At 35.8% G+C, this 20,981-nt stretch overlaps 4 protein-coding genes across 4 annotated transcripts; all 4 read right to left on the bottom strand.

Moving 5' to 3' along the window:
* Positions 1–29: 29 nt before the first annotated feature.
* Positions 30–4,974, bottom strand: LOC143447066 (adhesion G protein-coupled receptor E5-like). Its single transcript, XM_076946997.1, has 16 exons — positions 4,784–4,974; positions 4,590–4,673; positions 4,411–4,515; positions 4,182–4,292; positions 3,950–4,092; positions 3,704–3,862; positions 3,420–3,617; positions 3,044–3,262; positions 2,815–2,937; positions 2,556–2,693; positions 2,113–2,222; positions 1,811–2,018; positions 1,466–1,607; positions 1,205–1,362; positions 843–1,013; positions 30–704 (listed from the first exon to the last, which is right to left on the bottom strand). The coding sequence occupies exons 1-16, from the start codon at positions 4,866–4,868 to the stop codon at positions 441–443; spliced, it is 2,418 nt and encodes an 805-aa protein (XP_076803112.1). The 5' UTR covers positions 4,869–4,974; the 3' UTR covers positions 30–440.
* Positions 4,975–5,766: 792 nt separating this feature from the next.
* On the bottom strand, positions 5,767–8,514 carry LOC143445760 (uncharacterized). Its single transcript, XM_076945071.1, has 6 exons — positions 8,351–8,514; positions 8,082–8,241; positions 7,786–7,902; positions 7,209–7,306; positions 6,720–6,987; positions 5,767–6,497 (listed from the first exon to the last, which is right to left on the bottom strand). Exons 1-6 carry the CDS (start codon positions 8,512–8,514, stop codon positions 6,009–6,011), a joined length of 1,296 nt encoding a protein of 431 aa, XP_076801186.1. The 3' UTR covers positions 5,767–6,008.
* A 59-nt stretch (positions 8,515–8,573) lies between these two features.
* On the bottom strand, positions 8,574–18,311 carry LOC143445759 (exocyst complex component 5-like). Its single transcript, XM_076945070.1, has 19 exons — positions 17,142–18,311; positions 16,230–17,054; positions 15,950–16,074; positions 15,643–15,813; positions 15,417–15,529; positions 15,128–15,263; positions 14,769–14,898; positions 14,242–14,351; positions 13,923–14,050; positions 12,650–12,770; positions 12,414–12,528; positions 12,198–12,322; positions 11,946–12,110; positions 11,684–11,802; positions 10,936–11,119; positions 10,464–10,564; positions 10,202–10,282; positions 9,974–10,076; positions 8,574–9,826 (listed from the first exon to the last, which is right to left on the bottom strand). Exons 2-19 carry the CDS (start codon positions 16,270–16,272, stop codon positions 9,719–9,721), a joined length of 2,178 nt encoding a protein of 725 aa, XP_076801185.1. The 5' UTR covers positions 16,273–17,054; positions 17,142–18,311; the 3' UTR covers positions 8,574–9,718.
* A 1,081-nt stretch (positions 18,312–19,392) lies between these two features.
* LOC143446099 (uncharacterized) lies at positions 19,393–20,851 on the bottom strand. Its single transcript, XM_076945588.1, has 4 exons — positions 20,641–20,851; positions 20,406–20,485; positions 20,041–20,293; positions 19,393–19,905 (listed from the first exon to the last, which is right to left on the bottom strand). Exons 1-4 carry the CDS (start codon positions 20,754–20,756, stop codon positions 19,752–19,754), a joined length of 603 nt encoding a protein of 200 aa, XP_076801703.1. The 5' UTR covers positions 20,757–20,851; the 3' UTR covers positions 19,393–19,751.
* Between the last annotated feature and the right edge of the window lie 130 nt (positions 20,852–20,981).

Here is a 20,981-nt window from a genome sequence, read left to right as displayed (position 1 = left end):
CACAACAGCTCCGTCAGGACAAGACTAATATGATTACTGATTAGATTAAATCGTTAAAAATTTCAGTCGTCACTGAGCTGTCAATTTGTTGCGGAATATCGACAGATATGAAATAGTTTCAGTGAGTTGAATATGTGACATATATTAGGAATATAAAGCGGAATTATTTGATAAAACATTAGGATAATTGATAGGTGTTGTGTTTAGCTGAGGTTGAATGCTATAACTAAGCAACAGAGTATAGGCTACGCCGCTACGGAGTGAATGCTGAAAGACATTGCCAATAGCATTTTAAGATAACGTACAGATATAGGCTAAATACGATAATCTTGAAAATAACAGCATACCATTTTACAGACGTTAACAACAAGCTTGTAAAATGTACGTTATCATAATAGAATATACATTAAGGCAGATGAATCCGGCATAACAGTGGTATTTTACATGCTGCTGATTTTGTCTTGATCAACTCCGTCGATGACATAGATATTTACAGGCCGTTGTGAGGCTGAGCGGGAAAGATTAATTGACGATGTCAATCTGCTGGTATTGGTTCTGTCATTCACGGTATAACTTCCCCGGTCTCGTCGATGTTTTCCGTGAAAGACCGAAAAAGTGCTCGCTACCTTGTCCTGGATCGGATTCCACCAGACGCGGCGGGATTCGGCTCGCCTAACTGAAGTTAGGATGAAGAGTCCGAAGCCCTGAATGTTAAAGATGGATTGTTTTGAGCTCAATAAATCGTTCTAGGTAAAAGAAAATTTTCGTAAACTAAATTTTTTCAATTTAGAACTTCAGATGATGACTGAAATTAGCGAGTAAACTCTATTTAAATCCTCAACCTGTAGTGAATTTAAAATGGCAAAGATCCAGCTTGTAATGCGAAGGTAAAGGTAATCGTTGGAAATCAAAACTAGATACCCAAAGACCCAGGTTACTCCCATAAATACAGACATGGTAAGTGCAAGAGTAAGTCTTTGGCTGGTAGTTTGTTTGCTTGCTGATGACTGCACCTATACAATAAATAAAAAACAACACAAGGCTCAATTGGATAAACCCCTACAAATGCACGTTACGAACATTTGTCTGCTAAAGCTGGCTACTGTTTATCACTTAGATGAGAGCAATACAATACCAACTTGGTGTCTGCATGATTAGTTGGTGGCAGAAAACCCAAAACTATCACATTATAAAAGGTACCTACTCTTTTGACAGTGATTTCCCTAAACACCAGCACAAAAATCGTTCCATTGTAAAGAAGGAGTAAGCCCATCGGAAGCAAAAAACCTAAATACAGGGAATAACCTCTCAACCAGCACAAATTCTCAGCTATGTAGTAAGAAGTGGCGAGGGGGTCCGGCACTAAAAAACAAAGAAACAACTACTTCAATTGACTCCTTGTTTTCTTGCGAAGTGTCAATACTCTTTGCTCTTAGTTGAATCTTTATCGAAACAACTTGCTCACCACCATTACAAAGTAAGTTTTGTTGATTCCTGTCGAAATAACCCACGGCAGTGCCCATAGTTAACGCCACAACCACAAGTGGGGCACCGTAGGCAAAAAGCGACATGCACCGGAGAAACTTGCTTTCATTCCGGCCAAAAACCTTTAATTGTATGCTTATACTATACGTTTTGTTATTGACTGATTTCAATTTTCAATAAATTGCTATAAACACCTTTTTTCAGTTAGCATGCTTATAGTACAATTATAATTTTTACTCACATATCGTTATTGGCTCTGAATGTTGGTAAGTTTAAAGAGTTAATATACAGCCCACCCATTAGTTAAAAGTTAGCAGTGATTCACCTTCACCAACGAAAGATACATGTCATAACTGTACACAGTCATCCAACACCAAGTGACAAGAAGGAAGTAATGTAAGAGTGCTGATATTGCGTAACAGGTAACTTTGTTTTCAGTTTGAGAAATACCAACAATAAATATGAGATAAGAGACGCAGAGGTTTGCGCTTATGAAAATAATTATTTTCGCGGGCCTTCTGCGTAGTAGCTCTCTGAAAAAAAATACAACACATTGTAGCAGATTCTGGAACGTTTCTGCGAAATATTTGTAGCATCTCGGCAACGTAATATGTGAATGTTTCATACCTTTTTAAAACATGAACCATGATGGTGATAACAAGACCTACAATGGAAAGAATACATCCAACATCACTTACTAAATTCAGTGCAAAGTCCACCGGAACATTTTCGGTTTTCTTGTCAACAAAAAGTGCATTAAACAGTAGCATATTTAAATCAGGTTAAGAATCGTATTGTATCGCACATTATTTTGCCATTGACTGTGGGTTGCCAAAAACATGGTGCTAAACTTGTGGTAGCATAATAAAACAATAAATATGCTCATTGCTCACAAATAATCAATAAACTTGGAAAAAAGCGATGAAGTCCTGAAGACTTAAAGCTGCAGGGTGTTGGCTACCATGGTTCTTCTACGATAGAACGTCAACACGGCCACCGAACACAGAATATGGGTATAATGTGGCAAACAAGAGTTAGTAGAAATTTTAGCATTAACCGCCAAAACTTACCACAATCAACGCAAAGTTTGTTAGATGGTTGCATAAGCACTCGGGAGTCTCAGCAGATATATTCAAGCAGCAACCGTCGGTTAACCAGTCCTGTTTGTCAAAGTCCCAATAACTGCACTGCAGCTCTGTTTTCAGTGTCTATAAAAATATATTTAAACTGTTTATCGTAAGTTACCCCACCGTGAACTTTTAGAACTTGTTGGAAAGGTATAATTGGCTGCATACTTAGATACATACGAGTACAATAGGTTAAACTAACATCAAATGGATCTGAAAGAGTTGTTAACTTCCCATATTTCAAGGTCGTTTTTGGATGTTGGATTTTAACGGGTTCCACAAGATTTCGTAAAGTGACATTTACCCCAATATCAACAGAAATAACCTAAGCAATAGATTAATGAATTTATTATGTGCAGTTCATTCCCACAACACAATAGTTTATAACAACATGACAAGAGTGCAATTATTGTTAAGACGGTCCAGAATACCGAAGTCGCATTTTTTTCAGTGTAGAAAAATGTATCATCCTTGTAGTAGACAAAAACAGATCTTCTGCGTCTTGCAGACTCCTCCCTTCGTTGTCTGTTGGTATTTGTTTCCCAAGCCTTCTGCACGGTGCTTTCAGGCACAACAACATTAACGGTGTCGCCGTTATTTCCACTTTGAAATGACAGACGAGGATAGCCGGATCCGAAATCTATGGCAGCCTGGTAAGATGAAAAACACAATTTTATAATACAGATAGCAAAACTGTGGAAAACAACCAACAATAATAAAAGTTATCAAAAAACTTGACAGAAAATATAACTTGCTTTAAACGTACGTATACAAATAACAACGTTAAATGCTAGGAAGTTAATTTACGTGTAATGTGAATAAGTTTGATTCGGTATGAAACGACGGATGCCCTTCATCCAATTCTACACCGAGTCCTAAAGCAGGTAACGCAGCAGCTAGGCCAATTCTAAGCTCTCTGTATTTCTGTCTTGCCGTGTCATAACGAATTGCGAGTCCAATGCTGTCTGTTATGTTTACTAAATTTCCGAATGTTGTTCTTGTCATCTTTAAACAAATAATTTTTCTTTACATGGCAAAACTTTAATATTTAAACCCCACGGAGACTTCTTGTAGGCTATAAAATGACCTACTTTAATTTTTCCATTTTTGACCAAGTCTTCAGTATTTCGAACAAAATCGACAGTTTCTTTAATCACATCTGGGTTTTGCAAGCTATCTGGCTCAGACACTGCAGCTTCGATGTCTATTGCAATCTGACTAATTTCTTCAGATGTTAAATCTGTTAGGAACTATACAGCAAAATATTACTTTAGTCGAAATGGTACAAAAAGCAAAATGCACCGTGGATCAACACGATAAGGTATTTTGAAACGTGCCAGTTGATTAATATAAGCAAATGCTCTGCAGGAACTCGTTCCATCGCCGACATATCCTGCCTTACAAGAACACCGATAACTTCCAAGGAAGTTAAAACATTCTGCATTGGGATCGCATCGATTTTCTAAGCACTCGTTGATATCTGCATAATAGTTACAACTTTTGTTAAGTATAATGAGTTAATTCGAGTATCATGGATGAACGATTATCCTGCGTGGTGCGTTTTCAAACCTTTGCAAGAACCGTTTGACCATTTGTAACCTTCAGCGCAATTGCATCGAATTCGTGGTGCAACCGAGTCGGCCTTTGCAGTTGGCACCGATATGTTGCAATTACTTGTGCCTGTTTTAACACGAGTATGCTTTACAGAGTGGCTTATTCCAATAGGTATATGCCTCGCAATATCTTATGTGCTTAATATAATCAGTGTACAGTTTATATAGTGGCCTATAATGCTCACCAGTACAGGATGAGGTGTTTAAAAATTCGCCACCCAGAGAAAAACCATTGTTTAAACAACGTCCTTTACTTAACTGACATTGACCAATTTCAACTCTTAACAAATCTTGAATAAAACAGAAAACTTAGTCGCAAAATATCCGACATGCTTGTCCAAGGGTTAAATTTGAACAACGTTACTTTTGCATTCTGCTGATTGAATCGAATCGAGGCACAGAATCACGTACTCGCTGTTAGTACACCGCCACTCTTTTACAGATGTCACTGCAATAGAATGAACATTAAAACTATATAAACCAAAACTAACCAGGTAAAGCCTTCGAGACAGAATCACGTTTTAACAAATAACATTCGATATCTAAATGCACACTTACCAGCGCTATTGGCCGTCACGGTATCGTTTTTATTTGTTAAGAAGAAAAGCCATGCAACAAAGCACAGCAGCGAGAGAAAGTTCATTTTGTTAAATTGTCCTGCACTATAATTTGGACAAGCTTAATCCTTGATGTCACATAAAAACGCATCAAATGATATAAATGCTGAAAGTTTACTCTGAAGTCTGAACTCTTCACATTCAACTTTTCACGAGCGATTTTATAACTTCTCTTGCTTTCTAGAAGAATATGACAACTTTCTAAATTTCTTTCTCTCTTAGCCTTACATTAACCATATTTGTACGGATGCACTAAAAATACTGTTACTGTAAAAATGAATGACGTTTTCTGCAAAATAGGCTATAGCAGGGGTGGGCAACATACGGCCCGCGAGCCGGACCCGGCCCGCGACGGGATTTTGAGCGGCCCGCAGACAGTTCAGCAGTTCAGTTTAGCAGTTCAGTTTTGACTTCAGCAGCTATTGAAGTACAATATTTGTTAATAAATTCATTAAATACTGTTTTCGGTCTCTATGCTTAAAACTTAAAGTTTACATTTAAAGTAGTTTATTTTCTCATATCAGGCCCGCCGACCAAAAAAGTTGCCCGCCCCTGGGCTATAGGCTACAGTAGCACTCATTGAACATATGTTGCGAAATCGCTACCATACGCTGCGTAAACGGGCAGGTATAGGAATTCTATCATAGAATAACCATTTGTTCCTAGTGAAGTAACTCTCAATCACATTATCTTCATACATCATATGTATATCGACACCCCTCCTACACATTAAGGCAACCGATTACAATGACGCATTTTATAATTTTTTGTGTAGGTGAAATTTTACGCAGGTAACAATGAAGAATTTAAACGGAAGACTTCCGCAGTTAGTACATCACACGACCTCCACATTATCAGCTACGTCATTCTATTGTTCTTTATTAAATGTGGTAGGTCTACCATGTCCAGGTACAAGGCTTGCACTGTAGACATATATTGCTTGATTTATTGCAATTGAAGGTGCAAAAATTCCCGGACTAAGTCAACGCGTACAAGTTTTGAACAAGCACTTCACTAAATCACGGAGATTACAAAACACAATCAAAAAAAACTGAGTTGCAATTTGAACAAGAAATTAAAATTTTAAAAATAAATTAAAAACCTGATGGAAAACACCGTTTAACTCGCCAAGATGGACATATAAAAGCCGAGACAAAAGAATTAATTCATTCTCTTTTTCTTTTAGGCTTACCTTTCGGCTTTTTTGGACCAGCAGATCTGGCAAAAGCGTTAAAGAAGGAATATAGGCCAAGAACACAAAACGCCCATACTACTGCTATGTACTCAGCATGATTTTCATAAGGAGTGCCACAAACAGTATACCAATCAGTACCTATCAGCTCCGGGTGGGCAGTCAGGTTAGGGGTACCTTTGAACCCGCCTATTTCACTACACCGAAAATCGAAATAACCTTCATCGTAATTTAGAGGGTCTAAATATTTCTGCTTCACGTAAACCGCTCCGGAAATAGCGTAAAGTTCCACTTTCTCGTCGGCGGGTCCAATCGGTTCATGCATACCGTACGATCGTTCATTCTCAGGTTTGGCAAACACCACAAGAATGACGAAGAATATGTAGTAAATCGTCATCACTGCAGCGCTTTCGTTACTGAACCAACGAGACAAAGTCATCTTGGTGTTGACGTTTCCTCTGGCCTGGAGAAATAACAAACGGTTTTTGCTGTGTACATAGTAGCATGTTCACAGGTTGAAAAACGAGTGCAAAGCTTACCATTAAGCAAAGAGCATCGAACAAGACTCAGACAAATGTAACTAAGTTTTCAATAGTAAAGTTTAAGTTGATTAATAGGCAGTTTTTCATACTGAACAATTGATTTGATTAACGGTTGAAAATGCTTTCTTCATTCTTATAATTACCTCATTGGGTGGATCCCTGTCATACCAGTAGACTATCCCAAAATACAGCGCAAAAACGATAAACATGATCACTTCGGTATGAAAGCCAAAGCCATCCTTGAGCCCGTGATAAATTGGAAGCATTTGGAAAATAACAGCAAAGGCCATGGAAAACATTGCGGTGATTATAACGCAAATTGATTCTCGAACAAAACCACCGGATGCAACCTTCTTGTCAGCACTGCCAGTCAGCAGGTACCTCGAACCATTCAGCAAGGCTGCAAATGTGCTGCAAATAAAAGACAACAAATTAAGTTCACATTAATTCCATGATGGGACCAGGAATTTTATTTTGAACGCGATAATTTAACAACAGTCACTTGAACAAGATAACAAAGGTACTGACACCAAAACGTTACACCACAGCTAGCCACCATAAGGTGTTAACAAATGGTAATGTTAGCAAACAGATTATAGTAATTGCCCACTGACAGAACGCACAATAGCTACCTGTGGAAACTCATATGGAAGAAATAGCTCGTCCAAGGCACCCAATAGTGCCTGTCAGCAATGTTGTGGTCAGTGTCATGCCAGGTCCACCACAGCAGCTGAAACACAAGTAATCTGAAAATATTCTGGCAAAGATAAGTCAGTTTATTTTCAAATGCTGGTAGTTAGTTAATTAGTAATTACTAATTAGCTGTTAAAATACAATCTCATAAAATTACAATTCTGGAAATTGAATTACAGGAACTTAACCAGTTACTAGCCAATGAGTTCATTGACAATTAATTTATGACTCAGTTATTAAATAAATGACTTTTAACTGTATAATGTAGTGCTTCTCAGCTTTTTTAACATTCGGTCCACTTATACTGACTCTTTGTTTTTGAAGCCCACTACTCTGGATGATTAAATTTTACTAGCAACACTTTTTAGACATGTATTATATTACAAACCAGTTATATTACATAATCCTCGATGAAAATTTATCAGTGTAATAATTTACATAAAAAAATAAATAAACATCTCGGAAAACTATTCTAAGACTAGAGTAAATTAAAATTTTCAGAGAACATCTGATTACCTTAATACCCATGATGTCATATGGAAAGTCAATGATAACATCAAAAAGTCCAACTGCAAATGGTTCCACCCACCCAGGAAGTTTCAGGTTTTCAACAGCAATGTAAGCATGAGTAATCTGAACATTAAGTACTTCCAACAAACATTCGCCCATAAGTTTCAAACAAATCCTTAAATGTCCATATTCAGCAAAATACGCCAACAGTTTTGACAGGAAAATGCAGTCAAAGAAAATCACAACAGCATGCAGTTTATTATAAACATAAATAGCAGTTAACAATGCAAATTTATACTTACAGTAGCAGGATAAAAAAGTACAATATAAAGCGGAAATCTTCGTCCAGCAAATATCAGTGGAGTTTGACTATGCCAAAAGTTGTTTATATCAGGAAACTGGTAGGAAACAATTTCCGTGACAATCCCATGGAAGAGCGCAGCAAACCACATATATGTATAGCTGGAGAAAACAAGGTCAATGACACTTTTTTCCGTTATTAAAAAATAATAGAGTTTACTGGATTTGAGGGTAAGGTTATAACAAATTGTCATTGACACTAATGTTTTACCGACTGTTCCATCCATGGCGCACTGCAAATTTAAGTGACATTGCAGCCATCAGAAGATACAATAAATTAGCTAATAGAAATGTAGGCTGTTGGTCCCACATTTCTGGAATAGTAGGATTGTTGATACAAACAAACCAATCAAGCCATTCTTTCACAGTATCCATGGTCTTTTTAATCACAAATCCCAAGCTAACTTGCAAAATAGCTGTTCAGCTTAACCAGCCTAAGTATGCAAATACAAAAAGAATTATGAAACATTAACGGTCATATGGTGTAGCAGTACAGCATTACAAAATCGTTCCTTAAAAATCCATCACTTAAATTTCCTGTTGCTTTTTAACTCCTATATATATAAAGTCTCCCACAAAAAGCATTTGGTTGCTTTGCATCTTACTTTCTGATCAAAGGGCATTTCCTTAAGCAAACACTTTTGTTTGCTCTTGCAGATACGATTAATTGTAATAACTTACAATGTATCAGAATTAGCAGAAGAGCAACGATACACATGTAGCAATGGGAGAAATGTTATTGCAAAAATAATTCAAAAAATAACCAGAATACATAAGTTGGTATGCAAGACAATCAAAATAAACCTAGGATCAGTTGAAACATTAGGTTTTTCTTCTAAAATTTCAAAACTAAAAGCTGCCCTATATGTTTAAAATGCAGTTGTCCATGAAATTAGCTCTTTAGTGTTGTAATATTGACTTAAAGCTCAGCAAAATTTAAACAGAAGTTCAAGGTATTGCGATTCATATCTAACGATTACAATTATTTATGGTTATGCCATGGCATTTGTAGTGGAGACGACAAAACGTTAAATTACTATTTTTTTCTTTACAGAAAGCAAATCTTTGCTAATCTGTTTCAAAGTTTACTTACAAACAGTATAATATGAGTTTTGCAAATTGCACTTGTAACAAATACGTATCATAATCAAATACGATTTACATACAAAAAAGTTGTGATGATTAAACATTGTAAACATTTGAAAAATAACTGTAAACTACGCTCATACCAAACAAAATTAACAGATCTGTAATAAATTCATATCAGCATACTGTATGAATAATACAATATATTATAAGCTGATTACTAAACGAAAATCCAAAAAAGCACAACTCATGTGCTAAAGCTAAGCTTTGAAGATTGCACATATTCACCACACATTCCAATACCATAAATTGTAAACGAAAGGAAAAATTCTCTAAGATAAAATATGGATCTAAAAAATAAACGCAAAACAAAAGCTTGTCAGAATATTGAGACAAGGAAAAGTTATCACAAGATTTCAATTCAAACATGACAATAGAAAATCACTCGGTCAGAATCAGAAATAAACAGCAGTTGTAGAGTTGTTCTCAAGAATCAAGCAAAATTCTTGGCAAGCCTTGCTGATTTATAATCAGAACGAAGTTGAACAAAAGTGTGCAAAACCGTGCGGTCAAGATTAGCCAGTTGGTCTCCAGAACAAACCTAAGAAGAAAAGCAACTTCCATTAAAGTAAAAACAAAAACAATGCTTTGGATGGCAATCCTTCAGTGCAGGATACACCATTGGTCCTTAACATATTGAGAATTTATGACAAACATACAGGAGTAAATTATTTCACCAACAACGAACCTGTTTCAGATTCTCTGGTGCTACAACAAGAAGATTACAAAGGGAATGCAAGACTTCGAACAAAGAAGAAACAAAAGAAATTTTCAGTTGCAGTGCACATATCCTGAATGGAAGCAAAAGAACTATTCAGTGATAAAACCGATCTTAAAACAATTAGAGTAGTTATATTGTACAATAGCAGTATAAGGAAATGCAGTGAGCCAGTGACTGTTAGGACTGTATCCACACCTGTATTCGTTAACATCACAAATTGCCATCATCCCTCCAGTTGAAGTGAAAGAATACTGTTGCAGATGTTCATAAATCAACCTGTAGGACAAAACACGATTTCTAAAATGTGTAATAAGTTTTTGAATACCCGGGTATTCAACAACAGTATCGGTTAAAGAATAGCTGGATATCCAAAACAAACGCAAAAAATTTTTAAATCAAAAACAATAAACTTCTGTTCACACAACCAACAAACATCACTAATTTTACAAGAATTTACCTGTGGAAGTGTCGCCCCAGTTCCTTCAACACAGCCTCCACATTATTTCCATCAAGTGAAGTACGGATAGCCTCTATGACTTTTTTAAAATATTTACATACCTGCGAAACATTTTATGCTAGTTAGCCTTATTAGTAACCCAATAAACTTTGTAAATAGCTTATAAACTTTCCAAGACAATTTAAATATGTAAATAAGTAGAAATGATCGTACAACTTTACATGCATATGCACATAAATACAAACATGTAAATATAACATTAGCATATCTAAACACAAACGTACATTCGAATATGCAAAATTGTAAATATGCTAAGACGAAAATGGTTAAAATAATGTGTATATAATTATATGGTAAATATGTGTATTGATATGTACATCAATTATTAAGATATGTATACATTTATGTAGAACTTTAAGTGGCACAATGAATACAAAGTACATCAAGATCATAGAAAAGGAGCAGGGCTTACATTTTGGCAAGCATTAGTGTATTGTTGTTGGGGAGGTAGGTCCGTAGTGAAGTCAGATTTCCTTTGAGTACTTCGAAGAATTTGCCGCATCCAACCTATCGCAGATTGGAGACACTTCTCAATACCAGTGTCAAGTTGAACTTCCATCGTCTCTCGAACCTTTTTCTTCTTCTGTAAACAATCACTGAAAAAGGAAAATACAAAGGATGGGAATACAGCCACTGTGCAATGCGCATACTAGGAGCGAATCATGTGGGTTAGCCACGCTTGGTCAGTGAACAAGCAGATGTAAATACCACATTTGTAAAACTAGCATAAAAGAGCCTATGGACAGAACTTTAACACAAAGTGATCAGTCATTTTCTATTACAAGAAAAGAAGTGTATTCGTCTCTAATGATGAGTGTGGTTTCGAACTTCACCAGACAATTTGTTTGCTCTTTATTGCTTTCTAATGACCAGTTATTTTTCCAAACAAAATATAAATTACAGCGAATTTCAGAAGATGAAAATGGAACACTATCAAAGTAGGAAACTACTTTTCACACCTCATCTAAAATATATGTTATGATTGCCAGTCAGTGCAGTAATCAAAATCCCAAATGTATTTTTAAAGAGCCGTAACTTAGTGAAACCAATCTCTGTAATATTGGTATCATTCCCTCCAGAAGCCGAAGAAGAAATCTATTAAATTTTCTGCATTGGCATTTTAAGTATTGCAAGAAAAAACTGAAAATAAGGGTGAATACCTGTAACTTGGTGAAGAACTGACAAGTGGCAACAAGGTGTCACTAAACTGTTTTTCAAACAGGTGAAAGATGGTGTTGGTTTGTTGGACAACATCAAGAAAGTATATGTTAGGTTCATTCTGCCAATATGACATCAATTTTATGCATGGAATGTACAACAAGAAGCATTGAAATATACCAAAGAGTGCGGTTGTAATGACAAATATATTTAAATGGTATTTCGCTTTAATGCAACTCCACACTACAATAGTAAGAACCTCACCTTAGGATCAGATGATGGAATTGCAAGAAGACCAAGGTCTATAGCATATTCTATGTGCTGCTTGCACAGGTAATCCAGCAGGAGGTGAAATATGCGACATGCATTTCCTGGCAAATCAGATACAGATGAGAGTGTTTTGCATCGCCTAAAGCCCATTTTTGTTTCCTAAACAGAAAGAAGTGTGTTTCGATCTCCATGAGCGACCATTAAACGAAGCTTTCATGCCAATGTGTTAGATGATGAGACACACACCTGTAACAAGTTAATAGCCAGCTCTTGAGAAAGGTAGGTTTCTCCAGTATTCTGATCAGAACTGCTGCTAATACCGAAACGTATGCTGGTCTTGTCAGTTATTACTGCCTTTAAATCTTGAATGCCTACAAACACAAAATATTGCAATAAAAGCATAACTTTTAATGCAAAATAAAGATCAAGGTTATGCTTTTATATATATAAAAGATATTCTACCTGAATGTAATTGTTTCTTGGTGTGATTTTTAGAGTCATAAAACCTTTGTGAAATAAGCATGGCTTTCTCTTTCAGAAAGCTCTCTTCTACAGTAATGTAAGAATCCAGGTAAGTCTGTTCGACAAAAAGAAACACCAATAATACTTACATTTAAGTTATATATATATAATGGTTTGGTGTTGTGCCGAGACCAGCTGTTTATAGTTTAGACTTTAGAAACTACTGGTATTGATACCTTGAAAATGTTTTTGGTAATTTTGTTGAGAAAATTTGAATCTGATCCCAACTTATATTGTGATAATGGGGTTGCAAGCTCCACTGTCTTTCCATACAGTTGATATAAATGTTGCAAATACCTGGAACAGATAAAAAGAATTAAACTTTATTGTAAAATAAACGCTAATAAGCTTTTTAAAGAGTGTTTTACAATGTTTTTACCTATAGAAATCCACAAGTACTTATTTTTATTCGGAGAACCAAGTACCTTGATTGTATGATTAGGTTTCTATCAAGTGGTGTGAATTATTCCATAGCAGGCATTAAGATATTAAACCAAATGAAACATAACTCACTTCAGGACTGAAGTTTGTGTTGACAAAAGTATGCCAAATGTTAATCAATGCAATATCCAATATAGTTTAATAAATGGTTTAATAGAAAAATCCTAGTGCAAACATTGATTTATTCTGTGCGCTGGGCAAAATGCTGTATGTGGTACTTGGTTGACCTCAAATGACCCAAACATTTGTAATGCCTAGGAATGAAACTTTAAAGGTCAAAAACAACCGTCAACTTATTTGCAGTTTGTTTTGCTTTCAACAGTGTTAACCTAATGTAGCTGTGCTCTTAAGGAAGGTACTAATGACAATTGGTCTTGTCTTAGCCAACAATCCAATGCATGTAACGATTCAACAGGCACAAAGATGAGCACACAATAAGTAGGGCTCAAGAAGTGAGGAATCTTTATTTCTGAGTTATTGTATATATAATATATACAGTAGACACCTAATACATCCACGGTTAACTCAACCAACCGCTTACTACATCCAAATTGCTTGGGACAGAATTTTTCTGTACTTTTCCAATTACAAAAGCCTCAGTTAATACATCCAGCCACCGCTTAACACATCAACTTTCGATTCCCCATGAAGGCCAATTGTTCTTTACTATGTACAAATACTGGGTTATTTTGAGCAGCAATGCGTTAAATGGAATATAGTGATGAAAAAATAGCCTATCCATTCAAACAGAGTGTGTTAGAACAGCAGTCATTGCAGTTAAAGAAATCAGCTGAAGCAGCACATTGCAGTCGTTTAGTGGCATTGTTTAGAATGGGCATTTAAAATTAGTTTTTACAATCACCGCTTATAACATCCGAAAATCTGCTGGTCTGAGGTGGATGTATTATCCAAATTTTACTGTATCACCGCTTTGTTGCATAACTTTACAATATCTTTCCGACACTGGATTGCATAAGCAAAGTTGGACAAGTTTTTCTTAGGACTTACTTTTCAGGGTCAGTGTTTCTATGCTCTTTAAGTTTACTATTGACATGGTCGCTTAATTTGTATTGATAAATTCTGGTAACCAGCTTTCCCATAACTTGTTCTGGTGCAGCAAACACTTCCAAAATGACCTGAAACACGAATTTAATACAAAAAGATATTATCTAGCCCCCAATGGCAACAGTAACTGAAATTTAGTTGTTGTTTAAATATTATCAAATGTTGCATAAATATGCAAACACACATTATAACAAAAACATTCAGCAAAGAATTAAAAATGCACTACTACAGCTAAAACCATCATCCTGATGCCTGTACATACTTTATAAACTTTTGCACACAACGTTGTGATTTCTGTAAAAATTTCGTTGCGATTGTAGAATGCATTTGAAATGCTCTCATCAATAAAAGCATCAATGCAATACTGGTAACCTGTTAACAAGTTGCCAACAATATCACAGTCACAGAGAGTATAATAATAAAGTTTGATAATGCAGGATAAATTGTAAATTTCCTTTATATTACTTCCTTTAAGCATATACAGACAGTTGAACCTTGGTATGTCGACCATCCATAGGACCATTGTCAAATGGCTGTTTTACCGTTTAATAGAATGCTATATATTACAATAAAATAGAAAATATTCCGGACCGCATTTAACTGATTGTGATACAAGGTTGGTTGCATTACAAGGACGATCATTAACAAAGGTTCTACTATACAGTAGTTGCACAATGCACAATCTCCAGTTGATTTATTCAAATAGGACACATAGTAAATAAATAAAGTTACATACTTCATTATAATGAAGAAATTACTTCAAAAAAACAACCATCAACAAAATATCACCTTTAAAATGTGATAAAGTCAATGCTAAATCTTTCATCTTTGCAATATCGTTGTTTTTATGGGCCTCAGTAAACTCACTCAGCAGCTCTTGTTCTATTGAGTGATATTTAGAGACAATCCTTCCCTTTACCTGAATGCAAACTTTGGTATAAAAACTATCATGCAACAAACCAAATTTTTTACAATATTGCAATTACTATTAGTTTAAAGATGTATCTTGCAGCTCAATTATTTCACTCAAATTCAGTTGGTACAACGTGGATCAAACTCATAGTAAAATGAGCACTGGCTGCATGTCTCAACTTTAAAAATAGGAAGAGCTCTACCAAAAAATAAAAACTACAGTGAACAATACTTACAGCTGCGAATCTATCATAAGGAAGCTCTTGAGCAATAAGATGCAACTTATGTACGATGTCTGCTGCTTCACGCACTTTATATTGATTTTTGAAAACTTCAGAAGTAAACTTGCCAGTGAGAAATTCATCGAAGTATCTGAAGAAATCATCCAAGACATAATTAAAAGTTAAAGAAAAGCTCGAAATAACTTTAAAATACCATAACCTACACATTACAGTTTACAATACCCTTAAATGATGTCAGCAATAAATGTAAAATTTCACAAAAAAAACAATTCCAATAACATACTTCATCAGTTTCAATGCTTCTGCTGCATGAGCACGTGGTGTGTTTACACCTTCAAGCTGATCACCAAGATGTACTACTTTTGTTGCCACATAGTTAATTCGGTCCTCTAATGACTAAAAATAATGATTTTTGTACTATACTTGTATGTACTTAACAAAAAGTACCCATATTATAAAAACACAATAAAAATTTGATCAGAAGAAAATTCGTAATACAGTATTAGTACTTGAAAATGAGTGAATGCCATTTGGTTACTCTTTTGCAAGTCTGTAACTTTATCTGCATGTGCGCGAGCTTCACGCTGCAAAGTGGTTTCCAACCGTTCAACTTTTCGCTGGATGCGACTGTCAAGTGACCGTAACTCTGCTATATGTGCCACAAACTCATCATGTAGTTGCTGAAAAGTTTACTTACGGTTTAGAAACAAAAAATTTCATTGTTTGCAATCTGTCATTATGCAACACCTGGTTCTGCAAATTGTATTTCACTGTTTAGATTTTTAATGTTATTCAAGAATGCTGACAGTTACAAACCTGGGGATTAAAACCTTGTGCTCCACCCTTGGTTCCACCACCATGAGTTCGCCAAGCAAGTCTTTCAACATACTCATCGGGATCAAAAGGGTCTTCAAACAGCTCTGCTGAAGCCATTTTAAATGCTGATTTCATACATTGAAAGCACAAAAATGAAAAAAATTTATTACAATCTAACGAATAATAAGAAAAGTGAAATATATGCGAGTACCATCATATGCAAGCAGTTTTGGTGGTAGCAACTAATATTAATGACACAAAGCCAGAAGAGGCGGCCTACCAGTAGGGAAAGAAATCGACGTAATCAAGTTCATGTACACCATCAACAGACATGACCAGCACAAAAAGTGATTCAAAATAGTTACTTTGGCACACACAAATGTCTCCTTTAAAAAGTCATAACATAGCAAAGTCCTCAACTGGAAAGTTTGTATGATGCAATTTTCTGGCACAGAATTGCCATTTTACCCTATACTCTATATTCAGGGTTGCCATACCATCCTTATTTCTAAGATTTGTCCTTTTTTGAAGGTCCGTGTCTTAGAAAATATTTTTGTCCTTTTTTTCTAAGAAATGTCCTTATTTTCACTTGCGTCCTTATTTCCGTCTTATTTTTAGAGAGGTCCGTATTTTGGGCATTTTAATACCTTTAGTATACCATTTTGTACCAAAGAGATACAAAAATTAAGAACATGCAGATAGTGTCTCGTTTGTTTTTAGGAAAATTGGTTGCTTTCTCCTGTTGTGAACTGTTTAAGGTGGTATTCGTCTTATGTTTCCTGTTCGTCCTTATTTTTGAGTCCAGACTGATGGCAACCCTGTCTATATTCCAGGAGAATCCACTTAGTATGACCACCTTGTGACCAGACTATTTTAGTCATAATACAGTATACGAATGGTCACAATAACCGAAACAGCTACAATACCGTTTAACCACACAATGATCGATATAGACACAAAACGAAAAAATTTTTGAATTCATTATTTATTTCAGTAACATTAACGAGCAACGTTAAAGTGAACGTCGGTAGGTGAATTGAGAATACATGTGGTACAATTTTCACTGTCAAGTTGCATAATTGACATGGAAAATGGAAAGAAAAATCTGTAAAAGATGGAAAAAATTGGTCATAATATCCAAAGACTGGCCATAGAAATGGAAAATTTTATATGGTAAAATTTGGGACTGTACCTAACCGGTCAGACGAAGCAGGTGGTCATATTATCCATGGTCATACAAAGCGGATTCTACTGCATAAGGACTACGTTGGCTTGGCGCAAATTCTGGCATTACAATCTTGGCACATTTATCTAGCGCTCTGAAAACAAACTTTCCAGTAGGGGCAGGGTCGTAACCAAGACATCAAACTCAAGCCAAGTCAAGTTTTTGGGAAGAAGTGACTTGAGTCAAGATGAGTTATTTGGTAAATAAGAAACGATTCAAGTTGAGTCATTTGGTAAATAAGACACAAGTCAAGTCATTTTATATATCCAACTGAAAAGTACAGTAGTTTTCAATGAGAAACCGAGCGTGCCAAGGGAATTTTGGCGTGTGGGTCGTGCATTGAAGCTTCAATTCTTTGTTTATGTATTATAAATTGGCATGAAGACATAAAAGTGGTTGTTAATGAATTTTGTATGCCACGATCTTGCAGTTGTCACACTTTCTACTACAGAATATATGTAAAACTAAGTCATACGAAAAAGAATCGTTTACTGTCACCAACAAACGTTTAGACTTTTTACAAATTTCATTTGTTTTGCTGCTCGCCGATGGGTCTACACAGTTCACGTTCATAGACAAAAAACTTCACTTTCAATAGACCCTTTCTGAGTAACCGCCGCCATTCTTTGGGGGGCAAGATTTTTTCAATCGCCTATAGCCTACTTACCAATGGAAATTGTTGAACCAGTTTAATTGTTTTTTGAATTACAAACACTCTGGGCATTGAATTGTAAAGATTTCGCCCAGGTGAGTTGAATATGAGTCCCTTTGCGTAATAAAAAAAAAATTGGGAATATGTTGTCTAGTTCTTATTTTACAGCGCTTTGAATCCTATGCACTGGGCTTGTCCGATATGACGTAAGATGCGTAAGAGTTTGCGTGTAATCTGTGGCGAGATACACAGGCTAACTTTGTTTGGTATATCAAGCAAAGTTTAAAATAATCAACTATAAGTAAATACAAACCGCATCATTACATTCAACGCACCGCAGATACCTGCAAACTCGAAAAATCTTGCCACCCCGAGAGTGACTCGGAAAGAGTCTATTAAAATTACCCGTATGAAAATTTTATTGCCGAAAAGGACATTTTGAGATTTTTACGCGTCCTCAGAGGACAAGTCAATTAGCCTAGCACTTTTAAGTTTTAATTGCGCACATGCTAAAATTTGGTCGTGACGTCATCAATTACAGCCTGCTGTTTTTGAGTAGCACCCTGACGTGATTGGTGATTGAGAGGCGGGGTTGCAGCATAGATATCTTATATATAATAACTAGATATCCAACTACCTTGCGCTTTAGAAGTGAAGCCAGTATGCGTCTGCCATTTTGTCGACATATGCGACCAGAAATGCTCTTGCGCATATGTGTGGAATGGAACATATGAAAGGATTATGTGAGACTGGCAAGTAGTAATAAAATGGAAAGACGTTTTTATGATGCAGACGATGCTAAGCATTATTCCTAAAGCTCAATTGCGTATTTAAAAGGTGTTTAACGTTTAAATATAGCCTAGATAGTGGAACCGCCCATACGATATCAGTTTGTGCAAATGGTAGGATGTTTCTGGCGATAAGCTGTGGGAAATATTTTTTTTGACGGACTTGCTTGAAGTTTTAAATGTTCTTCAATAAAAAGTGTTTTACTTGCTGATATTGGCCCAGATTTCTAGGCTACCGGAAATTAGCAAAAATGTAATGGTGGTGTAAGCTTAAAAATTTTTGGAATTTATTCACTGGCAATTTTTTTTTGGTGCAAAACAGCTTCAAGATGGGAAAGTTTGCCAAGTGCTCGGAGAATAAAATTAACTGTTTGTATGATGGCTATTATTTCGTCTTGTTGCGAGGGGATTTCTCACCTAAAAAACAGCAGACTTTCCATCTGGAACAGCTTGGAGACTACCACACCAATTGGTTAAAACTGCCATGCAATAAACGGCACTTGCTGGTGGTGATCAACTGGTCAAAAAGGTCATACTATATATATGTATATATATACATATATTGCTTGGTATGGGAAGGCAATGGCTACGACCATCATTATTATTAACATCTACTGGTATTTCATTTATTATTATTAGCCTTTTACTGTCAGCAACGATATAAAGAAATTTTTTTTGAAATTATTTTTGAGTGTCTAAACCAGTGTTTCCCAAACTTTTTTCCGATTATGCCCCCTGAACAACTTACTGACTATCAAACGCCCATTCAACAAAAAAGTAACAACGAATTTACTATTCATTCGAGAGGCGAGGAAAAAAGCACATGCACGCTTGCAAAACCAGTACTAAAATTAGCCTGAAATTTGTACAATTACTCGACGTACGATGGGTCAATTTTGACAACTAAAACATTTCTGACACGGCAGGACATTCATCTTTCGAACCGTGTAATCGCTTTTCTTTTAACTACAGCGATAAGAAAATAAATTGAATGTTTACAAGTCTAGCTCCTGCCATCAAAACTAGATAGCAAGCATTATTACATCATCCAGCATTCAAGTCAAACAAAGCCTTTGTTACATCATAAACATTTTGTTGCATTTGAATTCACACCTAGGGTGGACTCACCACCTTTATTTAAAGAGGAAACGTGTACAAATGTGTAACATACAAATTAAAATTGCGTTTCAGTTTACGCAGAATATATCCTCCAACATACTCGAGAATACTAATTTCATCAGGAGTGAGGTTACTTGATGGCAATTCTGTTGTATTTTCTGCGTGTATTTTCCTAGAGTAAACAATCCAACTTATTGCAATTGATTTCAGAAAGTTGGAACATATTACCACACCATTCAATATCAGTATAATACAACATTAATATCTTATCACATTAAATGTTAAGCTGAATCATAAAAATATATACCTGAGAAAAAGATCAAACATTTTTCTTGTGGCTTCAAGTGATTTGCATCGATCTGCATTCGGGCCAAAAATACGAAGAATTCTAGATATGCCATCTATACTAAACGTTGTCAACAACTCAGATCCATTTGGTTTGGTGGCGAAAATGTTCATAAAGTAATCAATGGCTTCTGTCGTCAAATCATCTGGTGATTCACATACCTCAACCCACATACTTTTAATTGTTTTGCAAGAACACGTCTCAGAGGAAAAGCCTTAAAAAATGTTAGCTTGTGAAAAATCCTGTATTTGGCATACACACAAATTTATCTTGCTAAACATGTAAACTTATAAAAATATACAAAACCTTAAGGCAGCAGGACTTACCTAAATAACCACGATGCTTGACCTTTTGATGAACTTCAAAACCTCGCTGACTTTTAAATTTTTCATCACAGTATTTACACCTAACCAGTAACATGCAAAAGTAAACTCATTAAATGCATCCAACCTTCTATTTTCCTGGTGTGAGAGAGAGTTTCTAAATCATATAAAGCTATAAGCACCATATACTTAAAAGGTCTCTGCTTGTAGCCTCAGCCTATCTTAATTCTTAACTTACTGAAACAGATCATTAGCTTGCAAAGCAGAAGATGATACAGGCTTGATTCTACACTCTTCATCGTCGACAACGATTTCAATTAAATATTCTGCAGTAAGTGCTGGTGCAGACGACATGTCGGCAACTGATAGGCTACACACGTTTGAATCGTCAAAACAACGTAAACAGCAACCTCACTTCTCAGTAATCGATAAACGAACCATGCAAATGCGTAAAAGTTTTCGCCACGACTGGCGAAGTGTGAGCGAGTAAGTGTACGCAACCATGCGTGACGCGGGCGAAACAAAACCTTCTCTTCTCATAAAAAAGAAACAAACGAGGAGGAGGTAGTTTCCCATCAT

The sequence above is a fragment of the Clavelina lepadiformis genome, chromosome 2 (assembly GCF_947623445.1).
Source record: "Clavelina lepadiformis chromosome 2, kaClaLepa1.1, whole genome shotgun sequence".
NCBI lineage: Eukaryota > Metazoa > Chordata > Ascidiacea > Aplousobranchia > Clavelinidae > Clavelina > Clavelina lepadiformis.
This window is presented reverse-complemented; position numbering and strand designations above follow the sequence as displayed.